Here is a 19,257-nt window from a genome sequence, read left to right as displayed (position 1 = left end):
AGAGGCTGCAGGAGAGGGTGCGTCATGTATTGCATCATATACCTACAGAGAGAGACATCCGATAGTGACTAGGATGCACTGGATGGGCTCTAGCAGGGGCACCACAAGGTGCGTGGGTTCCTGCAGGAGGACAGCACTCTGCAGGACATAGGAAGGTTGGGAAAGGGGGCTCGCGGCTGCCCGCAAGCTCAGTAGCAAGACAAGGTGCAGTGGCAGGGGCTGCACAACAGAAGAGGGTGAGGCTCCAAGGGGCCCATGGAGAGCTGTGTGTTGGATGTTGCAGGGTTTTAGGGCATGCACAGGTGTTCACTGCACAGTTGCCCCCCCAGAGCACGCAGGTCTAGAGAGCACGGACTCTGGAAGGCCGGGATTGAGATCAGAGGGGACTGGAAGGGAATCGAGACAGCACAGAGGTCCTGTTGTCTACACATGCACACGCCTGCCCGGCTAGGTGGCCTGAGCCCTCCCCACACACCGCAAGGAATGAGTGAACAGGAACACAAACCGAAGAGCGAGCGGACCCCCAGGCCTGGCGGGGGGCCGCGGTACGTACTGTGGCCACTGGTATAGTGCTGCAGCTTGTCAGTGTACTCGGAGTCAGCACGCTCAAAGCCCCGTCTTCTGGAAAGAAAGGGAGTCCTGAGCACCAGCATGGGTCCCTGGAGGCTGAGACGCACTGCAGAGGCATCTCCGCCCCCCATCACCTTCCCCTCTCCATCCTCCCCTACCCTTGCCACCCTCCGTCTCCGGTCGCCACTGCCTTGCACAGCCCCAGCCCGGGGTCATGCGCTCAGGCTGACCTACCTGTTGCACACAATAACGATGACGACTACAGCGATAAGGAACACCAGCCCTGCCGCAGAGGAGCCGATGATGAGCGGCAGCTTCTCCTGGACACTGGTTTGGTACTCGGCTGGCACACAAGGAAGAGGGAACAGGTTACTGCAGCACAGGACGGGTCTACACTGACAAGTTCATTGAGGTCAGAGCATGGCCTTGAGCACGGCCCATGGCTGCATGGCTATTGCTAATGGGCTTCCCAGCATGGCTTTGGTCTCACAGCATGGCTTTGGTCTGGGACAGCTAGTGGTGCCCCAGGCATGGCTCAGGTTGGCTATGACAGGGGATGTGCCCCAGTAGGAAGGTTTGATGGGGTAGGAAAGTTTAGTCCCACGGATGTATGCATGCTGTGCCTTGCTCCATGGCCTCGGGGACGGAAAACTGGCTTGGCTTGTTTTATTTAGCAGCAGAAATTTAGAAAACAGAGGCCTAGGTCTGCATTTGTCATCAACAGCTGCACACATGAAAATAATGAATTTCGTCTCCTCTGAATCCAACTGAGTGAACACATCCTCACACCAGAAAAGCTTGGTAGAAATTGGCTTACATTATGTGATTCCCTGCATGGGCCACCACGTGCCTGTGCCTGTCTCCAGGCAATAATAAACTAACAGCAAGGGGATCAGCACTGCTGCCAGCCCATCTCCATCTTGTTCCAGTCTCTCTGGACCCTGTGTCACCTTTCTGCAGAGGCAGCTGAAGACTCACCTTCAGTCATGGTCTGGAAATACATCTTGCCACTATACCGGCCATACCCGGCCACAGTACGTGCCCGCACCTGGAAGACGTAGATGGTGCCAGCTTTGAGGTTTTGCACTGCCACAGTGTTGGTGGGGCTCTTCACTGTTGTCGAATTTAACTCGCTCAGATCCTGCCAAGAAAATACAAATCTGTCATCAGAAGAGTGAGTCCTGGATCAGGCGCTGCATTTCTAGGACGAGGAAGCGCAAGAGACTGGGACAGCATGGGTGGACAGACCACCACAGAGAGACCCTGAGGGGTCATTCCTCTGAGCTTGCTCCCCAGAAGGGAGACACAGAGGCAGGAATGGGAGTATGGATACCCGTGGGCTACCCACCACCTTTCCAGAAAGGTTCTGATGAAGGTGCCAGCTAGAAACCTCAGGTCACTTTGCCAACCCCAAGCTCAATGGGGAGGGCACCTGCTTCCCTCTCCTGTGCCTGCCTTCTTTTAGCATTATCCTCCCTCAGCCCCTCCTCCTGAGCCTGATCCAGCCTCAGCACCCTCTCCACGTGCTCTTCCCCATCTTCCTTTGCCTGTGCTGGAGGTAAAGTCCACCTGAACAAAGGGGTTTGGACCTCAGGAGAAGCACTGCTATCATCCCCCTGGCCAGGGCCTGCTCCACCAGTGACACTGGTCAGGTTTTCCAAGCTGGGCAACTGAGGAGCTTATTTAAAAGTGACAAGGAGACTACTTCCAAATTTCTGTCCCACCCCTTGTGTGCAGATTTTCTAGCTGAGGACTTGAGTGGCCATACCATAACAGTATAGATAGCATTGCACTTGTGTAGGTGATGGATCTATCACTGCCCTCGCTAATTACGCCCTTAGCTGAGCATGCAGAAGCACCGGTGGATGGGCCAGGATCTCCTTGTGCCAGTCACTGTACAAGAGAGTGGACAGTCCCTGTTCCGCGCCAGGGGCACAGAGAAACAGGTCAAGATAGGAGGATGAAAGACAGTACTGAATGTGGTGCTTCCTATGGTCAGGGCAAGGTGGGCAGGTGCCTGGCAGCCACGAAGTCCTGAAAGCCAGTGCAAAGCAGCAATACGTTCAAAACAGCACAATGCTTCTGGAAAACAGAAAAACCTTAGGAAAGCCAAGCCATGAGTATAATCCCCTTAAAGGGGCATACAGGCACCAATTTCTGAATCAAATTTCCGTAGCTACGTTGGAAGTGGTCATCCCTTCTGGTAACACCTCCGATCTGGCAGGTCAGGCCACCTTGGCTGGTTCACTGCTTGGAACAGAACAGCAGCTGACAGTGCAGACTCGGGGCTGGCAAGTTTGCAAGCGAGTCCCTGAGATCTGCAAACTCCAGTCACTGCAAAGGGCTCAGCAAGCCCAAGAGCTCCCAGCCCACACAGACTCACCAGGGAGGTGAGAGAACCTCACAAGAAGTAGGTGGGGGCTGGCAGAAAGAAGTCAGACGGCCAGCTTGTGCAGCCCCATCAAGTGGGACTAAGGGTGCAATCAAGGGACTGGGCTTTTGTCTCAGCTGGGAAACTCCACCGGAGGAGCATGGAGGGATTGTTTCTCGTGCTGTGCTACTGTGAGATCGGAGTGAAACCCCCAGCGAGGAGCAAAGCATCCACCCCTTCTCATCAACTTCATCTGCAGTGGATTCCTGAAGGACAGAGGGTATCAAAGAGGCAACCGGACAGAAGGTCCCACCTGATGATGAACCAGGGTTTCCTCAGACAACGGTGCAGCCTGCGCAGACGGCTGCTCTCCTGCTTGGGCTGCCTGCAGACAACAGTGGAGCAGAAGTCAATGGGGAGTCTTGCACCCAACTTTGTACAGCCTCTTCCTAGAAGGGGTTGTGTCCTCAGCCTCCTCAGCTGCTGGACCACGGGATGAGTCAGGGGTTGTCTTGCCCACTAATAAATGATGAAGTTTGCCTTTGGGGGCTTCTGGTCTCCTTTCTTTTCCACTCTCCACATTGCTGCCCATCTGGTGACTTTGCTTTCATGTTTGTTCACTTCTGAGAACAGCACTGGTGCCTTCACACAGAGGATCTTCTGCACAGCCAGAAGCCGTGGCACCAGCAACTTTAGAGGCCCACAAGGAACAGTCATTCCCTATGGGCTCCATGCAGCGGACCATGCTGAACCAATGTTCTCCTCATGTTCCTGGGAGAGCCTGGTGCTTTCTCAATTAGCCATCATGCTGGAGCAGAACTGCAAGTGCACTGGCATTTGCAAGATGGATTATCCTTATGACCTGGGTTTGCACAGGCTGTTTGCCTCACAGCTGCAAAGTATCTGAAAGACAACATTCACCGAATTAATGCCTTCTTGTGTCAAGCTTCTGATTGAGCAGGGCTCTGGTGTGGACGGCTGGTAAGAGAACGGTCTGTCAGGAATGTGTTTCTCCAAGCATGCCGTTGAACTTGGGAGGCTTGGAAATGCTCATCCCACATCATTCTGCAGGGTAATGCAGAGCAGCTCTGCAAATGCCTGGGAGACGTCCACAATTTATGGTGTTCAGGCACCACTTTCTCCTCTAAAAACTACAACATCAGATTTATCCATCTGGTCCTGGTGCTGAAGGTGCCTGGGTACCACAGGGGTGTTTGAGAATTAGGCTGATGACAACAAAAAGCTCTGGTACAGATACACAGGCAGGAAAGATGAAGAAAGGCTGAGCACACAGAAAACTGATAGCCTTGCTTGTCTGGCCAGGCCTCGGTGTTCCCTTGGACCCTTCCCAGGCAGGCTAGGAGATAAATAGGTCAGGAAATGTTTACGGTTTTAGTGCTCAGGGGCTTGGATGTAACCTCCCAGGCCCTTGGATGGCACCAACGCCACAGCTGTTTTAAAATCATTTGTCCAACTGCTGGAGGGAACCTCGTCCCTGCTCCTGGAGGACCCCAGATGGAATGCAGTGGGCATGCTTCCAGGACCGCCTGCAGCCTGGGAAATGGGTGGCTGTCTGCATCAGAAAGGTGCTCACACGGGTGCTCCCCTTTAATCCCAGACCGCAAGGATGGAGCATTTACGCCTCTCCACCCTCCCTTATCAGACCTGCTCTTTCCTCTTGGCTTTGCTCAGCCATCACCTCTCCAGCAATTCACTTCAAACACTTCTCCCCCCTCACGCCTCTGGGCTTCTCCAGCAGGTCCAGGGCATCTCAGATGGTTTGAGGTCCAAATTCCTTTGCTGTTTCTCTCAGCTTGTTTTTTACAGAGCTTTGGTGCTTGGGTTTTTGTTTTTTTTTCCCCTGATGATTTTGGTTTGAGTTTGGAAATCCTGGTTCAAGATAACACACTTCTATTTTCCTCATAGGTTTGATTTTAAGTCCTCCTCTGGTTCCCCTTCCCCTGAGCCAAACTTAAGCTGAAACCAAAGTCTGATCAACAAAGAAAGAGTTTCTTGAAACACAGTCTGTGAAATGCTTGGAGGATCTGCAGCAATTGTTTCTAAAAAGTCATGTTTTATCAGCCAGAAAAAAAAAAAGGAAAAAAAAGCCCGAGAAAAATGTCAGCCGACCTGATCTGGCTGACAGCTCCTCTGTGCAGCTGCACAGGGCAATCTGCCGTGGCTCCCGAAGCAAACAGGGCCACGCGCACAAAGCCAGCCCAAGGCCGTGTGCCGAACCATCACACACAACTGAATTTTGGCCCCCCGTGGGATGGAGCATGTTAGGAGGGATGCTCAGGTGCAGGAACAGGGTCTGGCCGGCTGCTCTGCAGGTGCATCCGTGGGGTCCACAGCTCCTGGATTCTCATGGGGAGCACTGCTTGTGGGGAGATCTCGAGAGTATTTGCCCTCCCAGCCAGGTACCTGATCAAGCGCAAGAGCATCTGGATGCCTCTCGCAAGAAAACTGAGACCTGGACAGAAGCAGCGTGGACCCTGGGCAGGGATGGAGACTGCAGGAAAGCTACCGCAGGGCTCCCTCGCAAGGTTTCCTTCTTGACCTCAGCCTTCCCCAGATGGAGCCCCCTCAAGGTGCTTGGGCAGCACAGGGAGAAGGGCACCCCAGTTCTCACTCCAGCCTGGGACACACCAGACAGCCACTTTGGTCCCAGGCTTGGGGATCCTGGTGTCCAACACTGCAGGCTGGCTCCAACACTGAGCCAGCCCAGGAGCAGAGCTTTCAGCCATCCTTGGTACGAGCCCTGGCAACATCCAGTTCTGGGGATGCTGGGCTCCTGCCAGAAGCTCCTGGGCACCACGGAGGCTACAGCCAACTCTACTCCCACCTGCAGCTCCAGCTGCCAGAGGTTGCCTCTGCCCTGCCTTCAGCCCCCCAGCCAACCCGAGCCCTTTCCCCAGCATGGCTGGAGACATCAAAGGGCTCCTGTGTGCCCGGAAGCCTCTGCTTTGGTGACCCAACTGGGCACAAGGGGTGGGCTGGGTGTCTTCAGACAAGTACAGAATGGGTAACTCGGGGCATACCCTGAGCCCAATCATTCTGCATAACAAGGGGAGCGAATTGTTTTTCGCAGCGGGTCTCCCATTCCCACACGCTGGGGTGGATTTGGCAACTTTGGGCAAAAACTATTACGTGCTTTCTAAATGAAGACAACGCTCACTTTTTTAGTAAGACAAACATTGTCAGGTGCCTCTTGGAGGTAAAATAAAAAAACATCAAGGAGAGGACCATAGAACAGATGCGTCATTCGGCACTTGCAGAACCACCTGCACTGATTCGCCCTAACAACGTGAAAGAAGATCATCACGCTGCCTCTGTACAGGCATTTTTAATAGCAGCTAATAATAGCAGTGTTATAAATAATCTGTGAAGTGGAAACAAAAATATACCTTTGTTTCAGGTATTGTGAGCAGCTCTTTTCTGTTAACGCTAAAACACTTATTCCAATATTTTTTTTATTTAATTCTTTATATAGAAGAGCATCAATTCAAAATGAAGAGCCAAAACACTTTTTAAACACAATGCATATGCTGTTCTTCTTACATTTAAAATTTTCATGCTAATAAAATATAGATTTTCTACTGGAGGAAAAAAAATTCCCCTAGAAACAACTTAACCAGCTCCGGAGATATTTTCTGAGCATTCAGAAGCACCTGGGACAGTTTGCAATGAACCATTTCGGAAGCAAATACCTCTGCACAGACACCACACCCGGTACGTGTCATGCACCCCATCCAAATGGCAATATCGATGGGAGGCAGGGGAAGCATAGCACATCCAAAGCTCTGCCGTTTGGGTCTGTTCCCAGGGACCGGGTATTTACTTGGGGCTTTCAATCGCAAAGTGCAGCATGGTGATGGCGAGGCTAACGTGAGGTTCAGCTCTGCCACATGGGCAGAGGAGAATATAGTGCCATGGGGAAAACGCAAAGGGCTCCCGACTGAAGACCTTGGGTTGACTACTGACGGATCAGACCCTGAGTGTGCAACTGGGACTTCGGAGTAGAGAAGATTGGGGAGAGACAAATCCACTGCCTGGCTGGGTCCTGCCTCTAGCTCTTGGTTATTCCACCTCTTTTTTAACCTTTTTCCACATATTCTGAGGTTTGCTTGCTGTGGGACTAGTTTGATCTAACGATCCCTTTTGAGAATGACACATCTTGTTTGGGATGGAGATAAAGACTTGCCTTCCTTCTCCAACCAAAGCACCAGCAAAAAATATGTCAAGAGTTTCAAATACCAGAAAGCACCTCAGCACCAGCACTTGCTTGCATTGTCCTCTCTGGCAGGGCTACTGCTCTCCTGGAGGGCCTGCTGCCATGGAAAGCACTGCCAGAGCGTGGCTTGGGCCGCTTCTCCCCATGACCAGGGATGCGCTGTGCCCTAAGCTCTGATGGTGGGGCAACCTTGTGGTTGGCTGTGAAGTCCGGCCACGAACAGCAGCTTCCCCTTTAGACAAAAAATCCCTTTGTTTACAGCCTCCCCCAGAAAACAGAGGGGAGGGGGAAGAAAGAAAGAAAGAGGGGGAGAGATTAAGAGAAAGTAAGAGGAGGAGAATGAACTCCCTGAGATCTTCTGTCTCTACTTCAAGGGTCCCTGGGGAGAGGACCCCTCTTGCTTTCCAGATCTGTCTTGTTACCTACTCATCCATCTTGCCACGCATTCTGGGATCATTTCCAAGGGTCAAATAAATGGCTGTGATTTATGCAATATAGGTCAGGATCTATTTAACAGCTTACAAAGCAGCTCCCCCCCCCCTCCCCATTCTCCCTCTGGCTCTTGGTGATGAGAAAATAGGTCACAGGCAGGCAGTGGGGGGGATTAATCATTTCTTCCAGCAACTGCTGGGAAAAATATTTTCAGTTCCATTTAATCGTAAAGCTTTTTAATTAGTTAGTTTGCAATTTTTAATGTATAGTTTATAAGCTCTTGTGTAAGGAGGCAGCTTCCTGGAAGGAGGAATCTCCTGCTCCCCACCTCCCCTGGGTAGCACAGATGAGGTTCACCAGCCAGGCAGAGCTTGGTGGGTCCTGGGACCAACATCAATGTGTTCTTCAGGGCTCTCGGCAGCCACAGGACTCCAGTCCCATGGCATCGACATCCTGGCACAGTCCCAGCCCGCAATCCCTCTGCTTGCAGGGCAGTGGGGAGGTGGAAGAGGCACGTTCCTTGGAGCCGAAGCAGCCACAGGACCCCTGACACCAGCCTCCCCCGGCTTACAGCCCAGTCAGTACCCTCCAGGGGGTATGGGACAGCTTCTCCCTGGCACAAACTCACCTTTGATGTAAATGCACTGATGGACAGCATCACACAACATCTCAAAGACTGGACGCTCAGCTAGTGTGGTCCAGCCTGGGACTAGATGCTCCGCGACACCCCTACCACCCCCATTCCCTACTAACGGCCCAATTAGGGGGGAAGGAAAAAATTAGACCCCAGACCCTGGCTACCGGTTTTCCACACTTGCATTGTCTACGCAGGGTCACTGGAAACACCACTGGGCTCCAAAGGGCTGACAGCCACTGCCACCCACACGGCCAGTCATGGCAAGAGAAGTAACCTATTGATCAACCAACTGCTGTAGCCGGTCTTACACCCTTATGCGAGGCTTTGCACCACCTCCTCTTCCCCAAACCTGTGGCTGAACCCTGCCAAGGTCCCGCAGTACCTTCTCATAATATTGCAGCTCATAATCCAGAATGACTCCGTTGGGTTGGTCAGGCTGAGACCATGAGAGGGTAATGCTGTCCACAGTGCGGCTGACCTGGTGCATGATGGACACAGCAGAAGGAGCTGGAAGAGAGAGCGAGAGAGAGGCCTGGGTCAGATGCCTGCACAGACAGGACCCCCATCCCCTGGCTGGATGCAGGCGGCTGTACTACGGCTCTTTGGAGCTGCTGAATTAGCTTCCAACAGCAGCAGGGCTCTCCAGGGGGCAGGAGACCCTGGCTTGTGCTGTTTGTAGAGAGGAGTCAAAATGTTTCCACTGCTCACTAAGGGTTTGGAATCAGAAAACTTGTAGGGTAGTGTTTCAGGCAGGAAAACAGATCATTCCCAGGCAAAACGAGCCCAGGGGTTGGAGCAAACACAGCCTTGTTCCCCTGAAAAAAGCACTACCAGCCCAGCAACATGCCAGCAGCTTGCCATGGGGAAACAGGGGGGGTCTGTGTTTTGCCATTTGCACAGAGCAGCTTTGTAAGGCGCAGGCGGGCACAGGAAGCGAGCAGCTCCTCTCCACCGCAGTGTGCTGGGTCTGCAAGTTGCACATGCGGATCACGGGAGGTGCGCACAGCAGCCTGAGCAGGCAACATAAACCTGACCTGACATGCTGACAATGGTGAGCCGCCCGCCTCGACGGCGTGCCCTGGAAATAGCACACCCACAGATGCCGCTTGTCCTGCTGAGCACAATGGGACCTTCCAGCAGCTCCCCAGACAGCCCTGGCTGCCCACCCCCTGCTCTGCCCTGTGTTGCCTCTGTGGCTTGACAGGCGGCCAGGTAGGAACAGTGCAGTCTCGGCTGGTGCCATGCCATGGGAAAACTGTCCTCCAGGGATCTGTGCTAGCAGGTCCATGGGGCAGGGACCACAGCACAGAGCTGCCACCTCCCTGGGAAACTCTGAGCAGCACTGAGCAGTGCTGCAGACTGGGGCTGGTGAGCCAGCGGCCTGGACTGCTTTCCATCAGGCATGGACAGCAGAGATGCCCCAGCATCGCAGGGATCAGCCTGCAGCCCCCCCTTGCTGGAGGGACTGACACACAGAGGTGCCCCTGCTGCCTCCTCTTCACTGCGTGAGACCAGCGAGCCAAGCACGCGTCCTCGCCCACCCTGCACCCAGCCGCTGACGGCACTGCCAGCGCAGCCCCACGGACGTGGAGGCCATCCCAGGCCTCACCCAGCACCAGCCCAGCCCTGGGGAGTGCGAATGCGAGTGCAGCATTAGCCCTGGCACACCTGCCAGCACAGCCTTGCTGCTTCAGCAGCTTTGGGGCAGAGGGGAAGCCTCAGGGGTGGGAGAGGACTGCAAAGTGGTAGCGAGAAAGCTTCCCCACCACTCGCATGCCAGGCCTGGTTACAAATGGATGCAGAGAGCCTAACACTCAGAAGGGCTTTTACCAGGTCCAACCCTTTCAATATTTCATGGAAGAACACCTCATTTGACAGTTCTGAGAAACAGCTTGGAGGAGTGGCACACAAAGCAAAGCACCTCTCGCCCGTCTCCCGCCTGGTTTCCCTTGGCATGCCGAGCAGCGACAGAAGCCGTGCCGGCCCAGGATCGCAAGCACAGCAGTGGTAGGACTGCGCCACTTGGACCGGTGTGGTTGCAGCATGTTCTTGCACATCACTGCAACAAATTACAGCTGAGCACCTCCTCTCAAAGCACACGGACCAACAACAGCCATTTTTCTCATCCACCATCTCCACCTCTTCTCTTTGCTACCGTTTTTCTGGATTCAGAGCACTGTAGCTCCCTGATGTTCAATGCCTGTATGCCAAGGGGAGTGAGGGCCAGGTATGGGTAAAGCAAAATCTGCCACCGTTCTGCTGCACTGTTCCCTTTCATCCCCCTGGGTTTCCCCACCCTTGAAGGAAGGTGCAATATGGGTTAGCCTTAGCAAAGCGTTGGTGAGCTCTGGTTCTACCCAGCACTTACTAAAATTGAACGGGGGCTTCCATCACTGAAGTGTTCAAGGTCAGGTTGGATGGGGCTTTGAGCAACCTGACCCAGTGAAGATGTCCCTGTCCACAGCAGGGGATTGGACTGGATGATCTTTAAAGGTCCTTTCTGACCCAAAGCATTCTGTGATTCTAACAGCCTCACCTCCTCCCAAATGCCATCAAATCCCAAATGCCTCCATCCATTTCTGGTTAAGCCAAGCCCTGTTACCCACCAGTCTGGAACTCTCCATATCGTCTCAGACCTTCCTGTGCCCTGGGACACACAGCACTGCTTCCTTCCTGCCTTCACGTCCCAATCCCACCACCTCAGAGCCCATATTTACAAACTCCTGGGTTTAGTTTCTCTCACAGGTAACATTTCTGGAGCCTGCCAGCTCTTGCCAGAGCCTGCTGCTTCTTCGGCAGCACAGATTTTGTAGGACATCTGCAATCTCCAAGAAAAACATTTCTCTCTGGGGAGAAAGGCCTTGGCAGAAAGATGTGACAGGGTAAAGGCGACCCTGCAGCCTGGATTGGGACTGGACCAAGATGAGTACCCAGCCCCTGGCCTCTCCGGCACATCTGAGCTGCACATCCCACACTCATGTGGGCTGTTCCACGGCAGGGGCTGCATACACCCGGATCAGTTCTACCACAAAACTGGGCTGTGGCAATGCCCCATGGCTTAGACACAGATTGAGTGGCTGACCTTGCAGCTGGAGAAGCTCCTCAGCTCCAGGTCCCTCCGGGTAGGGTAAAGTCCCTGGGATGCTCTTCTCCCAATTCGATGCCTGTGTGAATCATCTGCGACCAGCCATGGCACAGGCAGCTGCGTGCTTGGTGAACCTGCCCTCATCTGGCCCAGGAAAACAAACCAAATGGATGAGGTGGGGCTCATCTAATGAGACTTAATGAGGCAAATACGCTGCATGCTGGGGAGGAGGCAGGTGAGACGAATGACTACAGCAACTTCAGCTCTTTTCCTGCACCTGGGTCAAAGGAATGAGCTGGGATAGGCAGGAACCTCCACCATTGTGTCTTCCCAGCAACTGCTCTTGGTATCACAGACATCAGGGAAAGGCACATTAATAAAATCACAGAAAGCCTTCAATCAAAAGTGACCTCTGGAGGTTTCCAGTCCAACTGGCTTGCAGAGTAACGTCAAAGTCAGATCACTTTGCTCAGGACTGTGTCCAGTTAAGATCTGAATATATTCCATAGATATTCCATAGATATTTCATATTCCATCCATATGCAGGGACGGACATCCCACAGGCTCGCAGAGCACCAATACCAGCTGCCTCACTCTTGTGGGGAAGAAGGTTTTCCATGCATCCCATTGGAACTTTCCTCATTACACCCTGTGGCCATTACCACCATCCTCTCACTGTGCACCTCTGGGAAGGGCCTGTCTCTGTCCTCTCTTTAAGCTCCCTTTTGAAGGGGACAACCATAGCTAGATGCCCCTCAGCCCCCTCCTCTCCAGGCTGGCCAAACCCAGCTCTCCCAGCTCCCCTCCTGTGTCTTGTGCTCCAGCCTCTGGCCCGTCTGAGTGATCCCTCTGCTGGACCTGCTCCAGTCTGTTGATGTCTCTGCAGTACTGGGGAGTCCCAGGGAGGACAGAGTCCCCCAGAGGTGGCCTCATGAGTGCCAAGTGAACGGGAACAATTGCTCTCCTCGATGTTTTGCCTGTGGTCTTGCGTACTGCAATGCTACAAACTGTGGTCCTCATCACCCCCGGGTGAGGGCAAGAGCTTGTGCAGGGGGACGCTCCCAATGCTGTGAGTAAGGGATGGGCTGGGGCTGGACGTCTGCGTTTGAAAGCAGTTTAGTGGAGTCAGCCACAGCTCAGAGTGGCTTTTTGAAGGCTCAGCAGAGGGAGAAGCTTCTAGCTGGGGAGCGACACAAGAGCTCAGGCAGCAGGTGCCTGGCAGCTCTTGTCCCTGGCGCGCACGGTTCCTTCACAGCCAACTGCAAAGCCAGCGAAGCCCCTGAGTTTCTGACTCGTTACCACTTCCAAGTCAGGAAGGTCCTGGTTGCAGTTCTCTGCTCTGCCCCCATGTCCACCTTGTACAAATCTGCATTACCCCTCTGAACCGCCGTTTCTCTACCCGGAACACGAGGCTAGCCATCCTCTCTCCTTTTCACTCCCTACCTGTCTCATCTAATTTTACTGAGCAATTTCAGAGGCAGAGACGGTGCTTAGGAGCTTGGTCCCCCAGCAGTATTTAATACATGTAATGTAATAGCTAAAAAGGAAGGAGATGAAAACAGTTACAGGGAACACAAAGAGCATCCAGTCTGGGGTAGTGCTACCTGGCGTGCTCCAGCTCTGACAGAAGCATCAAGTGCTTTGTGACCAGCCTGAACTCCGATGCAGAAAGCACCTGTAAGGGACTAGAAACTTGTCTCAACATTCGTGGCAGGCAAGCTTAACTACCAAAGTTTAATCACCACGGCAACTGAGTGGAGCAGTTTAATCACCAGTTTCAGCCCATTGAGTCCCACCCCACAGGAATGTGTGTCCTGTTATCTTGGAGTACACGTCCTCTGTCCTCTGCGCATGTGCCCGGGCCCAGAGTCAACTGACAATGGGGAGGGGGCTCGGACCCCCTAGAACTTTCGAGCATACTCTAGTGACGGTACTGGGCATGCGCCCCACTGCCGAGTGGGAGGCGTGGGTATGCAAAACAGTCATTGATCATGCAAAAGCAACTCCCCTGCTGTTTGTTTCTCCCCCTTTCTTTCCCTTTCTCACTTTTCCTCTCTTTCTCTGCTTTTCTCTCGCGCATTTGTTGTTGGCCAAATAAAGTGACTTGGCACTTGGCTCCGTTTTGAGTCTTAATTCTGTTTCCGAGAATGTAAAAGGAACCTAGTCACGATAAAATATTGGAGTTAATCAGAAGTTAAGCCCACCCGCCCCCAACCTCCCAGAATTATCTGAGGTCGGTTGGAAAGCAAGGGGGTTTAACCTCTGCCAAATTGTTCAACCCAGTAGTGGATCGTGACAGCGCCCTTCTGCTGTGGGATGTGGTGAAGTGACAAACACAACAGAAAAGAGCATGAGTAACACCGACTTTCTGAGACGTGGTGAACTCAGCTGAGCAAAGATGGTGAAAGTCTCAGAACAGCAGAGCTGACTTCCCTGCACTGTTGTTTCTGAACATGCTATGCACAGGTTCCCTCCACTGAGTTTCCGAGTATTTCAAAGCAAAGATTTAGCAAACTGCAAAAAGGACCAAAATAAAATTAAAAAGGCAGCCTTTGTTCTTCCAGCCTGCTTTGTGCCAGGACCTTTCCAGGACCGGCCAGAGTGCAGCTGGGGCTGCTAACGCCAAAGATTTGCTGGCAGCATTTAACCTGGCCCTGTGGGATCGATCACCTTGTTCCCCCAACCCTGACTCCCCTTTGTTCCCTTGTGACAAAAGAAACTGAGCTTTAGGGACCATTTCCAGGTAGGAAAAATGGTCATTTTTTGTTTCCACATTGGAAATGGTCACTAAATTGGTGTCAACTGCCCAATGGCACAAATTGCCCAGTGCCTCCCTCAGCTGCTGGCTCGCCTGGTTGTCCCTTAGCCATGGAAAGCGTTTGAGTTACTGTCAACGGGAAAAATGGATGCTGGAAAAGGGGACCTGCCCTGTGGCACATACAGGAGCCCAGATTTGGGGCATCCCAGCTCTCAGAGCCACTGTCACTGTGAGATGTCACCCCCATGAATGTGTACACAGAGGCAGGTTCATCCTGATGGTGTCTCCAGGTGCACATGTGCAGCAACGATGCAAAAAACAAACAAAGCTTTGTTTCTACAGCAGACAGAAACTTTTAATGACCTAAACCCCTGAGCCCTCCACCACTTGGAGGCAAAAGGACTCATTGGAGTCGTTGAAAGGCACTTTTCTACATCCTCTTTATCTGGGATGGCCTCAGATTCTTTGGATTCCTCTTATTGGAGCCCTGTGGCTTCTCCAAATCGCTGGAGAAATAAACCAAGCCAAAACCACCACTGGAGTGTAAAACAAGCTTAATGAAAACCCACTGATGTAAAAAGGCAGATGACCTGTCCCCTGCCACAACAAAATCTGCAACGCACAGGGAGAAGAGGCAGCAGACAGCTCTCATGTGACGCAGAAGCACCAGGGCGATGTGGGGATGCTTCCACGGTCGGCACCCCCAGCCTCCACATGGCCACACAGCACCCACCACAGCCAGACCCCTGCCTAGGCTGCGCCTGGGGCTTCGGCACTTTGCCTTGATCCATTGGGACCTGAGCAGGCTTCCCTGGCTCAGGGGCGGCTCTGCAGGACAAATCTCCAGGGGTGTCGACAGCTCTTTTTATCCAGCTTTTCTGCAGCCCACACAGGTGGAAGAAGCTGCCTGACCTCAGCTACTGAAGACATGTGGGAAGGATGGAGCTCAAGAAGCACCCACCCTCAGGTCGTGCCGGCAGAGCCGCATGTCCATAACCTCCCCCAAGAACACGCAGGTACAACCCCTGAGTTTGGCCAAGGCTGCAATGGCAGCTAAACCATCAGTGTCCTTGCACACCATGCCGGCTCAGGGTCACGAGGTGGACATGTCCTGGCAAGGAGGTCTCAAATCCCACCGCACAGCGTATTCAGGCAGCCTCATGGAAAGACTGGGATCTCATGTCCAGCTTGACTGACTCCCTCCCAGGAAAACTTAAACATCTACTGGGGCAGAAACATAAAGTCACAACGGGGTTTGGCAAGAGAAGCACCAGAGCCACAAGGGGTTTCAGCCCCTTTAGTGTTTAACTTTCCCCAAAGGGGTGCAGCAGCTTCAACAGCACAGAGGACTTCATGCATACCCCGAGGCTGGTCTTTCCAGTGTCAAAGTGGGTCTGACAGCCATCCTGAACAAAGGTAACAGGCAAGGAAAGGCATCCTGTCCTCTTCTGTCTGTGCTGCGTACCAGAGACATGCTGTGCACTGTCAGTAGACAGACATAACCTAGGTGACTAAGACAGATATAACCTAGGTTACCAAGACAGACAGACACAACCTAGGTTACCAAGACAGACAGACACAACCTAGGTGACTAAGACAGACAGACACAACCTAGGCACCATGGTGCTCTGGCCTCTCCCAGGTCAGTGTCCTGGTGCAGGTAATCAGCTCAGATGCCTTATTCATGTCCAGCTGAAGCTCAAGGGACTGTTCCGTGGAAAGGGGGAACCAAGAGGCTCAGGTGCCTCCACACAGAGCACAGAGCGGAGCCATGAAGGCTGACGGGGAGACATTCACCTGCCGACTGAGTACTGTACCCTTCAGTTCCCAACAGCACCAAATCCCAGACGTGCTGCTGGGATGGGACCCCTGGAGTCTCTGCTCCAACCCATCTGCCACACGATGATCCCCGACACCACATCAGGGAAGGTGGAGCTTTGTTAGCTGAGTCTTTAAACTTCCAAGGATGGGGCTCCCCTACTTATCGGTCTCTCTGCATTAGTACCCTTTACTCTTGTTCTGATTAGTTCCAGAAATAAAATGACAATTTTTGGTCATAAAGCACAATCTTTCTCTGCCATATTGCTCTAAATGAGCCCCACCATGTCCTGCCTCCCAGTCACTCCAGCTGAGGTACATTCAGCATTTTAAAAAGCATGTCTACTAAAGAGAAAAAAACCAACAATAAAACACAAAAAAAAACCCCCAAAACCCAAGAAGAGACCAAAACTTTTGGTCTGGGCCCTGATTATGAAACTGAAGTCACCCCAGCCTTTGCTAACGATCCCTACGGGCACCCAGCAGAGACTCCCTGTCACATGCATGAGGGTGCTTTGGCTCTGCTTACAGACCTGCAGGCACTGCTGATGGGCACGGGCACCGGGAATCAACCCCTGCACCAGCCCCTGCAGGCGGTGACCGGGTCAGAGCCTCCCTTGCCGCTCCGCACTGAGCCTGCAGCCGGGCAGCTGCTCCAGAGGACAAGAGGCGGCTTCCCACTGCTCAGCACATGCCTCCAGATCATTATGAAATGATGATTTGCTCAGGAATTTTAGCCTACGTTTGACTGTGACTCCCTTGTTACACTTACATCCTTGCCCGAAAGCAAGTCCACAGATTTCCCTCTGCAGGAGCTGCCCCGTGAGGATGCTGTGATGTGCAGGCTGACACCTCTGCGAGCAAGGAGCCAGAGCGCTCCGTACCCACCAAACCTCAAGGGCCACTTAAGCAACCTCTGCTACGAGACACTGAAACCCCTGGTAGCTGAGATCCACCACCGCAGAGGCAGCTTAAGCGTTGCTGACCCTTCTACAAGAGGCTCTGGATTCTTCAACTAAAGATTTGCGTGATCTCAGGTACGGACACGGGGCATGTTGGTAGCATTGCCACGCAGCAGGCCTGCGATAGCCAGTGTTGTACTTCCACACCAAGTAGTTCTTTTTGGCTTGCCTGCTGAAAATGATAAACAAGATGAAGGGAAAGAAGGAAAGGGAAGAAGACAAGAAGGAAAGAAACGTGAGTTTTCCAGGAGAAATGGGCACTTTCCAATCACAGCAATACCTGAAAGGAGGCCACAGCGACCGCACAACCCAGGGCAGCTCGATGAGACAGTGCCAGAACACGTCAACTTTGCAGAAAATTGGGACAAGCTCCTGTAACCACCAGGCCTGAACATCTGCATGAGACAGGCAAGGGGAGCCTGGCAGTGAGTTAAACATAGCCAAAGGTTTGCGGCCTATGTTACAGACAGACATCCAGTTTTCTTTGAAGACTGCAAATTCTGACAAGCCCACCATGCCTCTTGGGAGGTTTTCTTCATGGGTGCTTGGTCTGTTCTAAAATGCACGTACCATTTTCAGGTTAAAATTTACAGATTCCAGCTTCCAACTGCTGGAACTCTTCTGGTTTTGCTCGCTAAATTAAGGAGGAGTCTAGAAACAGAATTTTGTCCTTGTGGAAGAACTTCATCTTCCCTTTATCTAAGTGGACTGAGCTTCTTGAGCACTTCAGAGGTTTATCAGCCCACAGATCAATCTGATGACTCCCTTCTGAACCTTTCTCCATTTTTCCTTAACCTCCTTTTCAAATATAAACCTCAAAACTGATCTCAGTAGCTGGTAACTGTCCCTCTTAACTACAGAGACAGCATCCACCTCCTTGCTCGGGGCCGATATTCCTCTGAGCGTGTCCAATGTGACCCTTCTTGGACTCAGCGCTCAGGCGGCTCGCACAGAGCTGCTGTTCCCCCTGTCGTGCCCCTTTGCTGCTTTTTTAAAGTTTGCTCCCCAGCTCAGGAAGGGAGGAGGTAACCGTTGCCTCCTTCCCTCCTTGCACCTACCTGCCGAGGCAGGGTTGGAGCGAGTGCCTCCGGGCTCAGGCTGCTCCTGCATTCCCTGCAGCTGGGAGCAGGGTGGGAGATCCTGGGTGCATCTGAAATTAGTGTAATTGGTGAAACTGCTCTGTAAAGCTTGGGGCAATTAATTAGGATAAAACTGACAAAAAGCAGCAGGGGGGCATCACACAATGAAGAATTGTATTGGGTCAATGGGAAATAAATAGGCCCATTTTCCTCCTTGGTTTTATGTCGCTGAGCTATACTGTTCAGAGGCCTCCTTAGAACCACAGACTCACAGAATCGCTTAGGCTGGAAAAGCCCTTTAAGATCACCAAGCCCAACCATTCCCCTAACCCTACCATCCCACCACTAAACTCTGGCCCTAAGCACCTCATCTGCCCAGCTTTTAAATCCCCCCAGGGATGGGGATTCGACCCCTTCCCTGGGCAGCCCCTTCCAGTGCTTGACAGCCCTTTCGGGGAAGAAATTTTTCCCGATGTCCAACCTAAACCTCCCCTGGTACAACTTGAGGCCATTTCCTCTTGTCCTATCACCTGTTACCTGAGAGAAGAGACCAACGCCCAGGCCTCACCAGTGCCCAGGACAGGGGCATGGTCACTGCCCTGCTCCTGCTGGCCACACCATTCCTGATACAAGCCAGGATGCCATTGGCCCTCTTGGCCACCTGGGCACACTGCTGGCTCATATTCAGCCACCTGTTGACCAACGCCCCCAGGTCCTTTTCTACTGGGCAGCTCTCCAGCCACTCTGCCCCATGCCTGTAGCGTTGTGTGGGGTTGTTGTGACCCCAGGGCAGGACCCAGCCCTTGGCCTTGTCGACCCTCACCCAACTGGCCTGGGCCCGTAGTTCCAGCCTGTGAAGCTCACGTGTTTTCTTCCCCAGCCTATCTCCACGACACCAGGCTGAACAAGACCAGGAGCCCTCAGGACATCTGCTGGGGCGCTGTCCCCTTTTACTCAGACAGCAAGAGGTCTCATCTGGAGCGGTTACCTTTCTCCCAGCCCTGCTTTTTCGATATCCTAAGGTGACCTCCCTCCTATCCCACCTCTACCTTTTCAGTGCACAGAGACCAAGGATAAAGACATGAACGTGTTATCCGGACTCACTTAACACAAGAACAAGTAGGCATCTTCCTCACAGACACTGAGCCACACAACCTGACACCCTGTGACACTGACTGGTCCCTCATCCCTGCTGGTTCGTTCCATCCCACAGGACCCATCACGGCTAAAAATACCTTATTTCTAATAGGCTTTGACAGTAGAGGTCAATCTTCTGTGGCAGGTCCTGACTCTGGGGCCACCACAACTGCC

General features: G+C 52.8%; 1 protein-coding gene across 10 annotated transcripts in view; it reads right to left on the bottom strand.

The window, feature by feature from the left end:
- EPHB2 (EPH receptor B2) overlaps window positions 1-19,257 on the bottom strand; it is a 93,883-nt gene that overhangs the window by 13,044 nt on the left and 61,582 nt on the right. Inside the window, exons 6-10 of one of the 10 annotated variants that reach the window (XM_035900570.1) lie at window positions 8,627-8,751; window positions 7,223-7,225; window positions 1,549-1,711; window positions 805-913; window positions 554-618 (exon numbers count right to left, since the gene is read on the bottom strand). In XM_035900570.1, the coding sequence (XP_035756463.1) occupies window positions 554-618; window positions 805-913; window positions 1,549-1,711; window positions 7,223-7,225; window positions 8,627-8,751 (465 nt within the window). Of the gene's footprint in view, window positions 1-505; window positions 622-804; window positions 914-1,520; window positions 1,712-5,085; window positions 5,101-6,231; window positions 6,241-7,222; window positions 7,226-8,626; window positions 8,752-19,257 lie in introns of all 10 variants that reach the window. The other 9 variants (XM_035900572.1, XM_035900571.1, XM_009645081.2 and 6 more) reach the window with 9 other exon arrangements.

The sequence above is a fragment of the Egretta garzetta genome, unplaced genomic scaffold, assembly GCF_000687185.1.
Source record: "Egretta garzetta isolate BGI_Z169 unplaced genomic scaffold, ASM68718v1 scaffold108, whole genome shotgun sequence".
NCBI classification, from domain to species: domain Eukaryota; kingdom Metazoa; phylum Chordata; class Aves; order Pelecaniformes; family Ardeidae; genus Egretta; species Egretta garzetta.
This window is presented reverse-complemented; position numbering and strand designations above follow the sequence as displayed.